This window comes from Rhinolophus hipposideros (genome assembly GCF_964194185.1).
Source record: "Rhinolophus hipposideros genome assembly, chromosome: 18".
NCBI lineage: Eukaryota > Metazoa > Chordata > Mammalia > Chiroptera > Rhinolophidae > Rhinolophus > Rhinolophus hipposideros.
The window spans coordinates 50,893,279-50,908,199 of record NC_138064.1 but is presented as its reverse complement, the minus strand read 5'-3'; the positions used below and the strand labels follow the sequence as shown (position 1 = coordinate 50,908,199).

Genomic DNA, 14,921 nt, shown 5'->3' with positions numbered 1-14,921 from the left:
CTCGTAATACTGGTTTGGTGGTGATGAACTCCTTTAGCTTTTTCATGTCTGGGAAGCTCTTTATCTGTCCTTTCATTCTAAGTGATAGCTTTCTTGGGCAGAGTAATGTTGGTTGTAGGTTCTTTCTTTTCATCACTTTGAGTATTACCTGCCAATCTCTTCCTGCCTGCAAAGTTTCTATTGAGAAATCAGCTGAGAGTCTTATGGGAGCTCCCTTGTAGGTAACTAACTGCCTTTCGCTTGCCGCTTTTAAGATTCTCTCTTTGTCTTTTTTTTTTTTTTGATTCTAAAGTAAAGATTCAGTTTATTCGTCTGTTTATGACACAGTACACAAGAGGCAAAGTGTTTCACATCATAGATTTCTCTTCCAGCTCCGTGGAATGTTCTTTTCTTTGGCTAAAAGGAGAGACTACACGGGAAAGCCAGGCAATGCTTAGGCAAATGAAATAAGGGTGGGGAGGCCGGCTACGCTAACGTCATGCTCACAAGGCTGGATACAAGGGCTGTTAGTGGCAAGCTGATTTTCTAGAATTGTTAGCTGGAAACACAGGAGCACTGTTCCTGGACGCACGCTCGCTCGCGCCATCGCGGGCTCAGTCGTCGCCTCCACCCAGGTAGAGCAGCGCTTTCTGGTAGTCACCCTTGGTGTCTTGCTGGATGTAGTAGTAGAGGGACTTGCCGTACTTTCTCTTAAATTCAGACCTAATTTTCAGCATGTCCACTTCACTGTGGGAGACCATGATTCTGATCAGGACCTTATCACGAATCCCCTTGCCCTTCATAGAGTCGTACAGTCGGTCAGCAAAATACAGGGGCTTGTTCTGGATGCACTGGACCAGGTTCAGGAAAGCATTTTCCGGGTCTCCCTTGACTTCCTTCTTGATGCTCTCCAACATGTCATAAGGGCTGTAGCTCTTGTACCTTTCAAAGACTTTCTGGAGATGACACACGCTCCGCTCAGTCATGATGTTGATCCACTTTGGAACATCAGTTCCTTTCCTCTTCACTCCGGCATCATAGAGATCCCGGGCATCTTGGTCAATCAGTTTATAATCAATGACAGAGCCATCTTCTGCACGTCTACCCTTTGCGAGGGCAACCATCAGCTTGCGGAAGTCACCAGATGTCTCGGAAACAATGTCCTTCTCCAGATCAGTCTTGTACATTTCCTTGTAGACTCTGTTAATTTCCTGCAGCTCCTGGTTGGTCCATGAACAGATGATCTCAATGAGAGAGTCCTCATCAGTCCCCAACCCCTTCATGGAGGCTTTCAGCTCCGAAGCATCATACTGAGCAGGTGTTTTCAACGGGCCCAAAATCACCGTCTCCAGGTGGCCGGACAAGGCTGACTTCAGTGCTGACGCAAGTTCCTTTTTGGTCCTTCTCTGGTAGGCGAAGGCAATATTCTGTCTCTGTTCATTGCTGCAGTTGGTCAAGATGTTGACGATGGTGACCTCATCCACACCTTTGGTCTTGATGGCTGTTTCAATGTTCAAAGCATCCCGGTCAGCATCAAAGTTGGTGTAGGCTTTGACGGACCCGTAAGCACTTGCGGGTGTAGAGTGATCACCCTCCAAGCTGAGTTTGCACAGGATTTCGTGAACAGTAGACATTTTGCAAAATGCTGGGCCGAGCGCCGAGAACTGCAAGCGTCCCCAGATGCCAAACCCTCTCTTTGTCTTTAACATTTGGCATTTTAATTGTGATGTGTCTTGGTGTGAGCCTTTCTGGATTCATCTTGTCTGGGACTCTCTGAGCTTCTTGTGTTTGTATGTCTCTTTCCTTCACCAGGTTATGGAAATTTTCCATCATTATTAGTTCAAACAGGTTTCAATTTCTTGCTCTGTCTTCTCCTTCTGGTACCCTTATGATGCTAATGTTGGTATGCTTGATGTTGTCCCAGAGGTCCCTTAAGCTATCCTCATTTCTTCGGTTTCTTTTTATTTTGTGCTGTTCTGTTTTGGTGTTTTCTGCTACCTTATCTTCTAAATCATTGATTCAGTCCTCTGCTTCATCTAATCTACTGTTGATTCCCTCTAATGTATTCTTTATTTCAGTTATTGTATTCTTTATTTCTGGTTGGTTCTCTTTTTATGTTTTCTATATCCAATTTTATGTTTGCTATCTCTTTGTTGAAGTTCTCACTGAGATCATTGAGCATGCTTGTAACCAGTGTTTTGAAATCTGCATCTAGTAGATTGCTTGTCTCCATTTTGGTTAGTTCTTTTTCTGGAGCTTTGTTCTGTTCTTTCATTTGAGACATGCTTCTTTGTCTTCCTGTTTTGGCTGCCTCCCTGTGTTTGTTTCTATGTCTTAGGTAAGGTTACTATGCCTCTTGGTCTTACTAGAGTAGTCTTATTTTGTAGGTGTCCTGTAGGGCCCTGGTCACCAGAGCTGGGTGCTCCAGGTGTGTCCCTTGTGTGGGCTGTATTTACCTTTCTGTTTGCCTGTCAATGGGAAAGATTCACCCTTCAGCTGATTGGTTATGAGGACCAGCGGTAACTATAGTGGAGGATTTATTGTGCAGGGGCTGACCCTACAGAGCAGGATTTGTTTTAGTTTGTTCCAAAGCTGGCCTTCAGGCATGCTAGTTCCCAGGGCTTCCTGGGAGGGGCCCTGCCACCCACCCAAGTTCAGCCAAGCCTCTGCCTTGCCTGGTGCCACCTGGTATGAGTCACAAAGCAATCCATAGATTGCCATCATCCGTGGTGAGGTTGGAGGTACCTCAAGAGTCCCAGTAATGAATGGAGGCTGGCTGTTGTGAGTTCCAGTTTTAGGGATGCTCAGAAAGGGCACTGGACATTCCCAAGCTAGATGCTTCTCGTTTGGGCTTTGTGAACCTTTGAGAAATTTTAGGAAAGACTTCAGCATGAACCAAGACAGGCTGTTTATACAGAAAAACCACTGGAAGCAGCTTGGGTGTACCTGAAAGTTGGGTGGGGCGAGGTCTCCTAGAATCATCTGCAGCAAGGCAAATGAACGTCTTTAGTCAGGTTGCTGGAGACTCCCAAAATATTTCTAAGGAACTTATTTTTAAACAACCCAGCCAAGTCACCCACTAGACCATTGATGAATAAAATATAGCCCACCCCAAAATACATCACCCTACTCTAATCATGAGAAAAGTACAGTCAAATCCCACTTGAGAATCATTCTACAAATATCTGATCAATACTTCTCAAAACTGTTAAGGTCACTGTGATGCTTAGTTTTATGTATCAACTTGGCTATATAGTAGCCACTTACTTAATCAAACACTAATCTAGAGGCTGTTATTAAAGTATTTTTTAGATGTGGTTAACATCTATAATCAGTTGGTTGACTCTGCTTGTGTAAGTTTATTATCAGTTGATTCTGAGATTATAAAGATTAAGAAAAGAATATAAAAATTATAAAGATTATAATGTGGGTGGAGTAGAGCCTTATCCAATCTGTTGAATAACTTAAAAGCAAAAACTAAGGTTTCCCAAAAAGAAATTGTGTCTTGAAACTGCAATACCAACTTCTGCCTAAGTAAAATCTCCTGTTGATTCTGTTTCTCTGCAGAACCCTGACTAATACGTCATCAAAAAAACGTCAGAGAAACCATCACATCCAAGAGAAGCCCAAGGTAATGTGACAACTAAATATATGGCATTCTGGATGGAATCCCAGAACCGAAAAATGACTGTAGGTAAAACTAAAGAAACCTAGAGAGTATGGAATTAAATTAATGATAATAATGTACCAATATTGTGTGTTAATGAAAAGAAATGTACCATGCTAATGTAAAATGTTAATACTAGGGGAAACTGGATGTCAGGTATATAAGAACTCTGTACAATCTTTGCAATTATTCTGTAAATCTGAAACTATTCAAAAATGAAATTTATTTTGATAAACATACATGAAGTTCATGCTTTCCAAGGAAACAAAATAAAATTTGCATTCACATATACCTTCCATAGGGCTATAGCTGTCATGCATTCAACAATAAATACAGAACATATGAGTATGGGTACATATTAATATTAATATAATACATAAAAATTATGGGTTACAATAATATTTAGACCTATTTAGGAGACAATTGAATAAAAGTGACAAGAAAAATCATCTTGGGTTTAGGACCCAAAGAATCTCTTAATTAAATGTTTCTGAATTCTGTTGCTAGAGAAGGACCTTTCCTTTTATGATTCTGGCTTTTGCCTGATACACAGTGTGAGATCAAATGCATCTGAAGGACCTGTAATTTTGGATCAGGTGAAAAAAAAGCAGGGAACATTTCAAGCCAATAGCAGTAGTGAGATCAAGAACACCCTGGAAGCTATTGCTGGATAAACCTCTAAAAATGAAGCTGAAACAAATGTCTAAGCCAGATCTCTGATCATTTCAGGAGTCCAAAGAAAGATTGAAATGAAGCAGATTGAGGTTCAGAGAGCCACAAGCAAATTTATTATAGTTACACTAATACTTTAATTATGTGGCATTGTCTTACCCTTTCTTTGGAATGATAAAGGATAAATTTTATAACTGGTTCATAGTTTTATCTTTAAGACTCTTGGAGATAAGTATAGGAAGATTATTAGCTTTCCATTATCTGACACATTATTAATAATATTTATAATAGAGAAATGAAAATATTCTTGGCCCAAATAATATTTTTTATAACTAGATAAGGTCTTAGCTATCTTCTAGTTCTAAATCAGATTTTGAAGATTAAAATAGGTGACTTACCCAAAGTCACAAAACAAGTAAAAAGCAGAAGTAAGAGTAAAACTCAGGCCTCCAACTTCTTTTCTAGTACTTTTTCATTACACTCTGCTACCTGTCAGTTCAAAGTCGAGTTCAGCACTGTCTAATAGAACAACAATGCAAACCACATATATATTTTTTAAATTTTCTAATAGCCATATTTTAAAAAGCAAAAAGAAGCAGGTAAAATTAATTTTAATAATATATTTTATTTAATCCAGTGCATCTAAAATACTATCATTTCAACATAAAATCCATATTTTAAAATTATTAGTGAGATAACCCACACAAGGGACAGTCCTGGAGCACCAGGTGCAGTTGATCAGAAAGACTGCAACACATTCTACAGGGCTCCACCTACTACATAAAACTACCCAGTTACAGACTGGAGACATAGCAGACCTACCTAATACATAGAAACAAAAATAGAGAGGCAGCCAAAAATGAAGATACAAAGAAATATGTTCTAAATAAAAGAATAGAAACCTCCAGAAAAAGAACTAAACAAAATTGAGGCAAGAACCTACCAGATGCAGAGTCCAAAACACTGTTTATAATGATGCTAACGAACCTAGTGAGAACTTCAGCAAAGAGAGAGTGAGCATAAAGAAGGACACATGACAGCCTAGGAATTAATCCCACCTACTGACAAGCCAAAAGCAATTAAAGCTCAACTTTAACAGGACAATATACACAACACAAGGAACACATGCACAGGAGAATAGGGAAGTGGTGTAAGTCAAATAAAAGGACACATACTACATAAGATAACCCAATAAAAACCAAGAACCCTAGGGGATCTACCTAATACATCGAAACAAATACAGAGTCAGCCAGAATGGGGAAACAAAGAAACATGTTCCTAATAAAAGAACAAAAGAAACCTCCAGAATTGGAACAAAATGAAATAGAGGGAACCAACCTATCAGAGACAGAATTCAGAACACTGATGATAAGAATGTCTAAGGAGCTTAATGATGACATAAAGAAGGATAGAGAAATCATACTGAACAACCACTTAGAACTAAAGAACACAATAACTAAAATAAAGAACTCACTTGAAAGAATTACCAGCAGGGTAGATAAGGTAGTGGATTGAATCAGAGACTTAGAAGACAAGTTAGCAGAGATCACCCAAATGGAACAATAAAAAGAAAAATGAATAAAAAACAATGAAGATGGTCTAAGAGACCTCTGGGATAACATCAAGCGCAACAATATGTGCATGATAAGAATACCAGAAGGTGAAGAGAGGGAACAAGGGATCGAGAACATAAATGTATTTGAAGTAATGATGAACAAAAACTTCCCAAACCTGGTAAAGGAAACCGACATGCAAGCCCAGGAAGTGCACAGAGTTCCAACCTGGATACACCCAAACAGGTCCGCACCAAGACACATTATAGTTAAAATGGCAAAGGTTAAAGACAATGAGAGAATCCAAAAAGCAGCAAGAGAAAGACAGAAGGTTACATACAAGGGAACACCCATAAGACTGTCAAATGACTTTTCTACAGAAACATTGAAGGCCAGGAGGGAGTGGCAGGAGATACTCAAAGTGATGGAAAACAAAGACCTATAACCTAGATTGCTTTATCCAGCAAGGCTATCATTTAACGTTGGTGGAGAGATAAAGAGCTTCCCAGAAAAGAATACGCTGAAGGAATTTATTACCACCAAGCCAGCATTGCAAGAAATACTAAAAGGACTTCTGTAAATAAAAGAAAGACGAAAACAATCTAACTACAAATTTATAAATGGCAATAACTATGTGCCTATCAATGATCATTTTAAATGTAAATGGATTAAATGCTCCAATCAAGAGACATAGGGTGGCTGAGTGGATAAGAAGCAAGACCCTTGTATGTGCTGTATACAAGAGACTCACCTCAGATCAAAAGACACACACAGGCTGAAAGTGAAGTGTTGGAGTAAGATATTTCATGCAAATGGAAATGAGAAAAAATCTGGAGTTGCAATACTTATATCTGACAAAATAGACTGTAAAATGAAGAACATATTAAAAGACAAAGATGGGCACTATATAATAATAAAGGGATCAATCCAACAAGAGGACATAACCCTAGTAAACATCTATGCACCCAACATAGGAGCACCTAAATATATAAAACAGATATTGACTGACATAAAGACAGAGATCAACAGTAACACTATCATAGTAGGGGACTTCAACACATCACTGACAACAAGGGACAGGTCTTCCAGACAGAAAATCAGTATGGAAACAACAGCCTTAAATGATACTTTGGACCACTTGGATTTAATCGATATTTTCAGAGCATTTCACCCCAAGCTGCAGAATACACGTTCTTCTCAAACGCACATGGAACATTTTCCAAGATAGACCATATGTTAGGCCACAAAACAAGTCTTGATAAGTTTAAGAAAATTGAAATCATACCAAGTGTCTTCTCTGACCACAGTGCTATGAAATTAGAAATGAACTACAGGAAAAAAACTGCAAGACACACCAATTCATGGAGGCTGAATAACATGTTACTAAATAATGAATGGATCAACCAGGAGATCAAGGGAAAAAATCAACAGACATCTCGAGACAAATGAAAATGAAAACACGACGACCCAAAATCTATAGGATGCCGTGAAAGCATTCCTAAGAGGGAAATTTATAGCATTGCAGGCCTACCTAAAGAAACAAGAAACATCACTAATCAACAGTTTATCTTCACACTTAAGGGATCTGGAGAAAGAATAGCAAAATAAGCCCAAAGGGAGTACAAGGAAGGAGATAATAAAGATCAGAGCGGAAATAAATGAAATAGAAACCAGAAAAACAATACAAAAGATCAATGAATCCAAGAGTTGGTTCTTAGAGAAGATAAACAAAATTGACAAACCGTTAGCCAGACTCATTAAAAAAAAGAGAGAGAGGACCCAAATTAATAAAATCAGAAACGGAAAAGGAGAAGTGATAACAGACACCGCAGAAATACAAAAAATTTTAAGAAATTACTATGAGCATCTATATGTCAACAAATTTGACAATCTGGAAGAAATGGAAAATTTTCTAGAGGTGTACAACCTTCCAAGGCTAACTCAAGAAGAAACAGAAGACCTGAATAGACTGATTACTACCAGGGAAATTGAATCAGTAATCAACAATCTCCCAACAAACAAAAGCCCTGGACCAGATGGCTTTACAGGTGAATTTTACAAAACGTTCAAAAAAGAATTATCACCTATTCTCCTCAACCTCTTCCAAAAAATCCAGAAGGAAGAAAGGCTCCCAAACACTTTTTACGAAGCCACTATCATCCTGATCCCAAAAGCAGACAAAGACACCACAAAAAAGGAAAACTACAGGCCGATATCTCTAATGAATATGGATGCAAAAATCCTCAACAAAATATTAGCGAACAGAACTCAGCAATACATTAAAAAGATCATACACCATGATCAAGTGGGATTCATCCTGGTATGCAAGGGTGGTTCAACATCCGCAAATCAATTAATGTGATACACCACATTAACAAAATGAAAAATAAAAATCACATGATCATATCAATAGATGCAGAAAAAGCATCTGATAAAATCCAGCAGCCATTTATGAGAAAAACCCTTAAGAAAGTGGGAATAGAGGGATCATATCTCAACATAATAAAGGCCATATATGATAAACCCACAGCTAACATTATACTCAATGGGGAAAAACTAAAACCATTCCCCTTAAGATCAGGAACAAGACAAGGTTGCCCACTTTCTCCACTTCTATTCACCTGGAAGTTCTAGCCACAGCAATCAGACAAGAAAAAGAAATAAAAGGCATCCAAATCGATAAGGAGGAAGTAAAATTGTCATTATATGTAGATGACATGATACTATATAGAGAGAACCCTAAAGACTCCACCAAGAAACTATTAGAGCTGATAGATGAATTTAGTAAAGTAGCAGGATACAAAATTAATATTCAGAAATCAGCTGCATTTGTATATACCAATAATGAAACATCAGAAGGAGAAATTTAAAAAAACAATCCCATTTACAATTGCTCCAAAGACTATAAAATACCTGGAAATAAATTTAACCAAAGAAGTAAAAGATCTGTACTCAGAAAATTATAAGACACTGAAGAAAGAAATGAAAGAAGATACAAATAGATGGAAACACATACCATGTTTATGGATAGGAAGAATTAATATAGTTAAAATGTCCATACTGCCTAAGGCAATATACATATTCAACGCAATTCCTATCAAACTACCAACGACGTTTTTCACAGAAATAGAACATATAATCCTAAAATTTACATGGGACCGTAAAAGACCCCGGATAGCCTCAGCAATCTTGAGAAATAAGAACAAAGTGGGAGATATAACAATACCTGAAATCAAATTATACTACAAGCCTACAGTAATCAAAACAGCATGGTACTGGCATAAAAACAGACACATAGATCAATGGAACAGAATAGAGAGTCCAGAAATAAATCCATGCCTATATGGCCATTTAATCTATGACAATGGAAGCAAGAATGTACGGTGGGGTAAAGACAGTCTATTCAATAAATGGTGCTGGGAAACCTGGACAGACACATGCAAAAAATTAAGCTGGACCACCTCTTTACACCATATACAAAAATAAATTCAAAATGGCTTAAAGACTTAAATGTAAGATCTGAAACCATAAAATTCCTAGAAGAAAATATAAAAAGAAACTTCACAGACATTACCTGGAGTAAGATTTTTACTGATATATCCCCTCGTGCGAGGGAAGTAAGAGAAAAAATAAACATGTGGGATTACATCAAACTAAAAAGTTTTTTCACAGCAAAGGAAACCATCAATAAAACAAAAAGGGATCCTACTGATTGGGAAAGGATATTTGCCAATGATATATCTGATAAAGGATTAATATCACAAATCTATAAAAAAACTCACTCAACTCAACTCCAAAAAAACAAACAACCCAATTAAAAAATGGGCAGAGGACATGAAGAGACATTTTTCTAAAAAAGACATACAGATGGCAAACAGACATATGAAGAAATGCTCAACCTCACTAACCATCAGAGAAATGCAAATAAAAACCACAATGAGATACCACATCACTCCAGTCAAAATGGCTATCATCAATAAATCAACAAACAACAAGTGCTGGCGCGGATGTGGAGAAAAGGGAATGCTTGTGCACTGTTAGTAGGATTGCAGATTGGTGCAGCCACTATGGAAAATAGTATGGAGGTATCTCAAAAATCTGAAAATGGAACTACCTTATGATTCAGAAATTCCACACCTAGGTATCTATCCAGAGGAATCCAAAACTCTAGTTCAGAAATCTTTATGCACTCCTATGTTTATTGCAGCGCTATACACAATAGCCAAGACATGGAAATAACCAAAATGCCCATCGGTAGATGACTGGATTAAGAAACTGTGGTACATTTATACAATGGAGTATTACGCAGCCATAAAGAAGACAGAAATCTTACCATTTGCAACAACATGGATGGACCTAGAGAACATTATGTCAAGTGAAATAAGTCAGACAGAGAAAGACAAATACCATATGATCTCACTTATATGTGGAATCTATAGAAAAGAATAAGTGAATGAACTAATCAGAAACAGTTTTGGAGACATAGAGGAAAAACTGAGGGTTGCTAGATGGGTGGGGGTGTGGGGATAAGGGGGAAGGTGAGTGGATTAGAAAACAATCGGTAACCACAAGGTGGACACTGGGTTTTGAAAATTAGTTTGGGGAATGTAATCAATAATGTTGTAAAGATTTTGTAGGGTATCCGATGGACACTTGTCCCATTTGGGAGACCACCTCAGGGATGATGTAGATGCCTGATCACTGCACTGTACACCTGAAGCTGAACAATAATGAATGCCAACTATAATTTTATATATATATATATATATATATATATGTGTGTATATATGTATGTATATACTTACAAGAAGTGGAGTACAGCATTAGGAATAGAGACAGTGGAAATGTAATGGCTCTGTGTGATGTCAGAGGCATAGTGGATGAGGGGAGGAGGGTTCACACAGTGTGAGGGATATAAATGATGAACGTCTAAGTATTACTTTGCCTTGTGTACCTGAAATTAATAAAAGAAAAATAAAAAATAAAATACTTAGGAATAAATTTAACCAAGGAAATAAAAGACCTGTATTCAGAAAATTATAAAACGTTGAAGAGAGAAATTAAAGAAGATAGAAATAAATGAAAACATATACCATGCTCATAGATAGAAAGAATTACTATAGTTAAAATGTCCATACTACCCAAATCAATCTGTAGATTCAGTGCAATCTCTATCAAAATAACAATGACATTCTTCACAGAACTAAAACAAATAACCCTAAAATTTATATGGAACCATAAAAGACCTCTAATAGCTACAGCAATGCTGAGAAAGAAAAACGAAGGTGGAGGTATCATGCTACTTGATATCAAATTATACTACAAGGCCATAGTAATCAAAACAGCATAGTATTGGCATAGAAACAGACACATAGATCAATGGAACAGAGCAGTGTCCAGAAATAAATCCGTGCCTATATGGTCATTTAACCTATAATAAAGGAAACAAGAATATACATTGGAGTCAAGACAGTCTATTCAATAAATAGTGCTGAGAAAACTGGACAGATACATGCAAAAAACTGAAAGTGGACCACCACTTTCTTACGCCATATGCAATAATAAACTTAAAATGGATTATAAAGACTTTAATGTAAGTAAGACCCAAAGCCACAAAACTCCTAGAAGAAAATACAGGAAGTAAACTCTCAGATATTACCCTAAGTAATATTTTTACTGACATATCTCCTGAGACAAGGGAAACAAAAGAAAAAACTAAAAAATGGGACTACATCAAACTCAAAGTTTTTTGTGCAGCCAAGAAAACCACCAACAAAATGAAAAAACAGCCTACTGAGTGGAAGAAGATATTTGCCAGTGATACATCTGATAAGGGGTTAATATCGAAAATGTATAAAAAACTCATGCAACACATCACCAAAATAACAAGCAATCCAACTTAAAAAATGGGCTTATATGTGCAATCTAAAGAAGAGAATAAATGAGCAAACAAAACAGAAACAGACTCTGAGATATGGGGAAAAAAACTGATGGTTGCTAGATGGGAAGGAGGTTGAGGGGATGAGAGAGAAGGTGAAGGGAAAATACAAATTGGTAGTCACAAAGTAGTCACAGGGATGTGATATACAGTATGGGGAATATAATCAATAATGTTGTGTAGATTATGTGGGGTGCCAGATGGATACTGGACTTATTGGGATGAATCACTTCATAGGTTGTGTAGATGCCTGAAGCTGATGTAGAATTATATGGAATGTCAACTATAAATATATACATATATATGCATATCTATGTTTATATTTATATATTTATAGCTGACATTCCACATAATTCTACATATATATGTATATATATACATATACATATATGTATATATATATTCATAGGACGTAAATTATAGCATAGGGAATATAGTCAATGGTATAGTAACAGCTATATAGGATGTGAGAAGGTTAGTAGACTGGGAGGGGGGTTATCTCTCTGTGAGGGGTATAAATGTCTAATCATTATGTTGTTTTATACACCTGAAACTAATAAATAAATAAATTAAATAAATTAAATAAATAAATAAATAAATATTGGGCAGAGGACCTGAATAGACATTTCTCCAAAAAGAACATACAGATGCCCAGTAGACATATGAAAAGGTGCTCAATATCACTAATCATCAGAGAAATGCAAATTAAAACCACAATGAGATTGCACCTTACAAGTGTTAGAATGGCTATCATCAATAAATCAACAAACACCAAGAGGTGGTGAGGCTGTGGAGAAAAGGGAATTCTCGTGCATTGTTGGTGGGATTGTAAATTGGTGCAGCCGCTATGGAAAACAGTATGGAATTTGCTCAAAAAATTAAAAATTATTTTAAAAAAATTAAAAATTATGATCCAGCAATTCCACTTCTTGATATTAATCTGGAGAAATCTAAAACAATAATTCAGAAAGATATATGCATACCTGTGTTCATTTCAGCATTATTTACAATAGCCAAGATATGAAAGCAACCTAAGTGCCCATCAATAGACGACTGAATAAAGAAGAAGTGGTACATACTGGCAGTGCCAAAAAAATGTACACACATTTTAAAAGGTGTTATCTATGTATTACTTTTTGAAGTATACATAGATACTCAAAAGATAGAGTTAACCAAATGAATGCTAGTGTCACTATGCGACAGGCAGTACAGTCAAAGAAAATGGCGGAAGCACGGTTGTTGTTCGAGGAGCACAGGACCACCAAGACGTGAGAGCTTACCTCGATGAGAATTTGCCAGGCCAATGGATAGGACGAAGAAGTATGGCCGACTTTCCCCCACATTCTCCTGACATAACACCCCTTGATTTCACCTATCCAGGACCTTAAAGGATGTGGTGTACCATAGAAAACCAGCTACACTGCTGGTACTTCAGGAAGAAATTGAAATGGCATGTGCAGTGATACAAGTGGACACATTAGTCAACGTTGCTCAAGCAGTAATTCACCATCATCAGAAGTATCTGGATGCTGATGGTAACTACTCTGAGCACCTCTTGTAACTAGAAGTCAAACATGACTTATATTCATCTTTTGTTATCAGTATATATTGAGCATTACAATTTTAATAGTTTTTTTCTTTCTTAAAATGTGTATACATTCTTTTTGGCATATACATTTTTATATACCCTCTGTATATACAATGGAATATTACTCAGCCATAAAAATAATGAAATCTTACCATTTGCAACAACATGGATGGACCTAAAGGGTATTATGCTAAGTGAAATAAGTCAGACAGGGAAAGACAAATGCCATATGATCTAACTTATATGTGGAATCTAAATAACAAAATAATCAAACACAAACAGAAATAGACTCATAGATACAGAGAACAAATTGATGGTTGCCGGAAGGGAGGGTGTTGGGGGGACAGATGAGAAAGGTAAAGGGATTAGAAAGTACAAATTGGTAGTTACAAAATAGTCATGGGGATGTAAAGTAAAGCACAGAGAATATAGTCAATAATATGGTGATAACTATGTACAGTGCTGGTGGTTACTAGACTAATTGGGGAATTACTACATAAATTATATAAATGTCTAACCACTATGCTGTACACCTGAAACTAATATAAAATAATATTGAATGCCTACTATAATTGAAAAAGAAAAAAATTTTAATAAAATAAAACAGTGAGATATTTCACATTCTTTTTTGTATTAAGTCTTTAAAATCCAGTGTGTCTTTTATACCTAACAACACTTACTACTCCAGATGAGTCATATTTCAAGTACCCAGTAGCCTCTTGTGGTTGGTGGCTGTTGTATTGGACAGCACAAGTCTAGTCAAATAACGCATGGGTGAGTACATCAGAGAACTGGGTCTGAGTGTAAGCCCTTCATTTGACCAATTTAGAAAGATAACCCTGTTATCTTTTTAATCCATGGCTTCTTAAATAGAGTTTTCTTCTTATATCAAAATACAGTGTTCACATGATGAAAGTCCATAGGAACTCAGCATTGGCAGTTATTGTCCAACTTGTCTTTAGAATGGCTCCCTCAAAGCACTGGTGGAAGTTGATAGTTCCAGCCTAGGTTTTCTCTTCCAACTATTATTATTGACATTGCCTTTGGACCGTCCATAGTTGATCAATTCCTTTTCTAAAGTCTATCCAAGCAACCGTGATAGTAGGCCAAATTTTGAACAAGGCGAGCTTGTCTTTCATGCCATCAAAATTTTCCCACTAATCCACCTTTTCCTCTTCTCCACATTCCTTAGCACCTCTTTCCTCCAGAGAAGATTTAGGGTCCTCTTATTTTTCTCCCTGTCAAAATCTACTAAGAATCAGAAGTGTATTAAAATGTAATTGTAAAGGCTGATAACAACTGAAAGCGTTGCCTACCCAAGGGAAATTTGTATCTTCTTTAAAAAGACAAAACAACAACAACAAAAAACAACCCTAAGCTGAAGCACTCAAATATCCACTGTGGAATTACAGGTTTTGGGCAGAAGCAAGTAGAAAGATCCCTCAGTGTTTCTAAAATTACATTGTATAGGTCAGGGGTCAGCAAACTACAGTCCCAGGATCTAAATCCAGCCTGTTGTCTTTT

The 14,921-nt window shown here is 37.0% G+C and overlaps 1 protein-coding gene across 1 annotated transcript; it reads right to left on the bottom strand.

Annotated features, from left to right (window-relative positions):
• Nucleotides 1-593: 593 nt before the first annotated feature.
• On the bottom strand, nucleotides 594-1,613 carry LOC308510460 (annexin A2-like; the record flags this gene model as incomplete). The annotated part of the gene is made up of 1 exon (XM_081079731.1): nucleotides 594-1,613. The coding sequence occupies one exon, from the start codon at nucleotides 1,611-1,613 to the stop codon at nucleotides 594-596; it is 1,020 nt and encodes a 339-aa protein (XP_080935857.1).
• Between the last annotated feature and the right edge of the window lie 13,308 nt (nucleotides 1,614-14,921).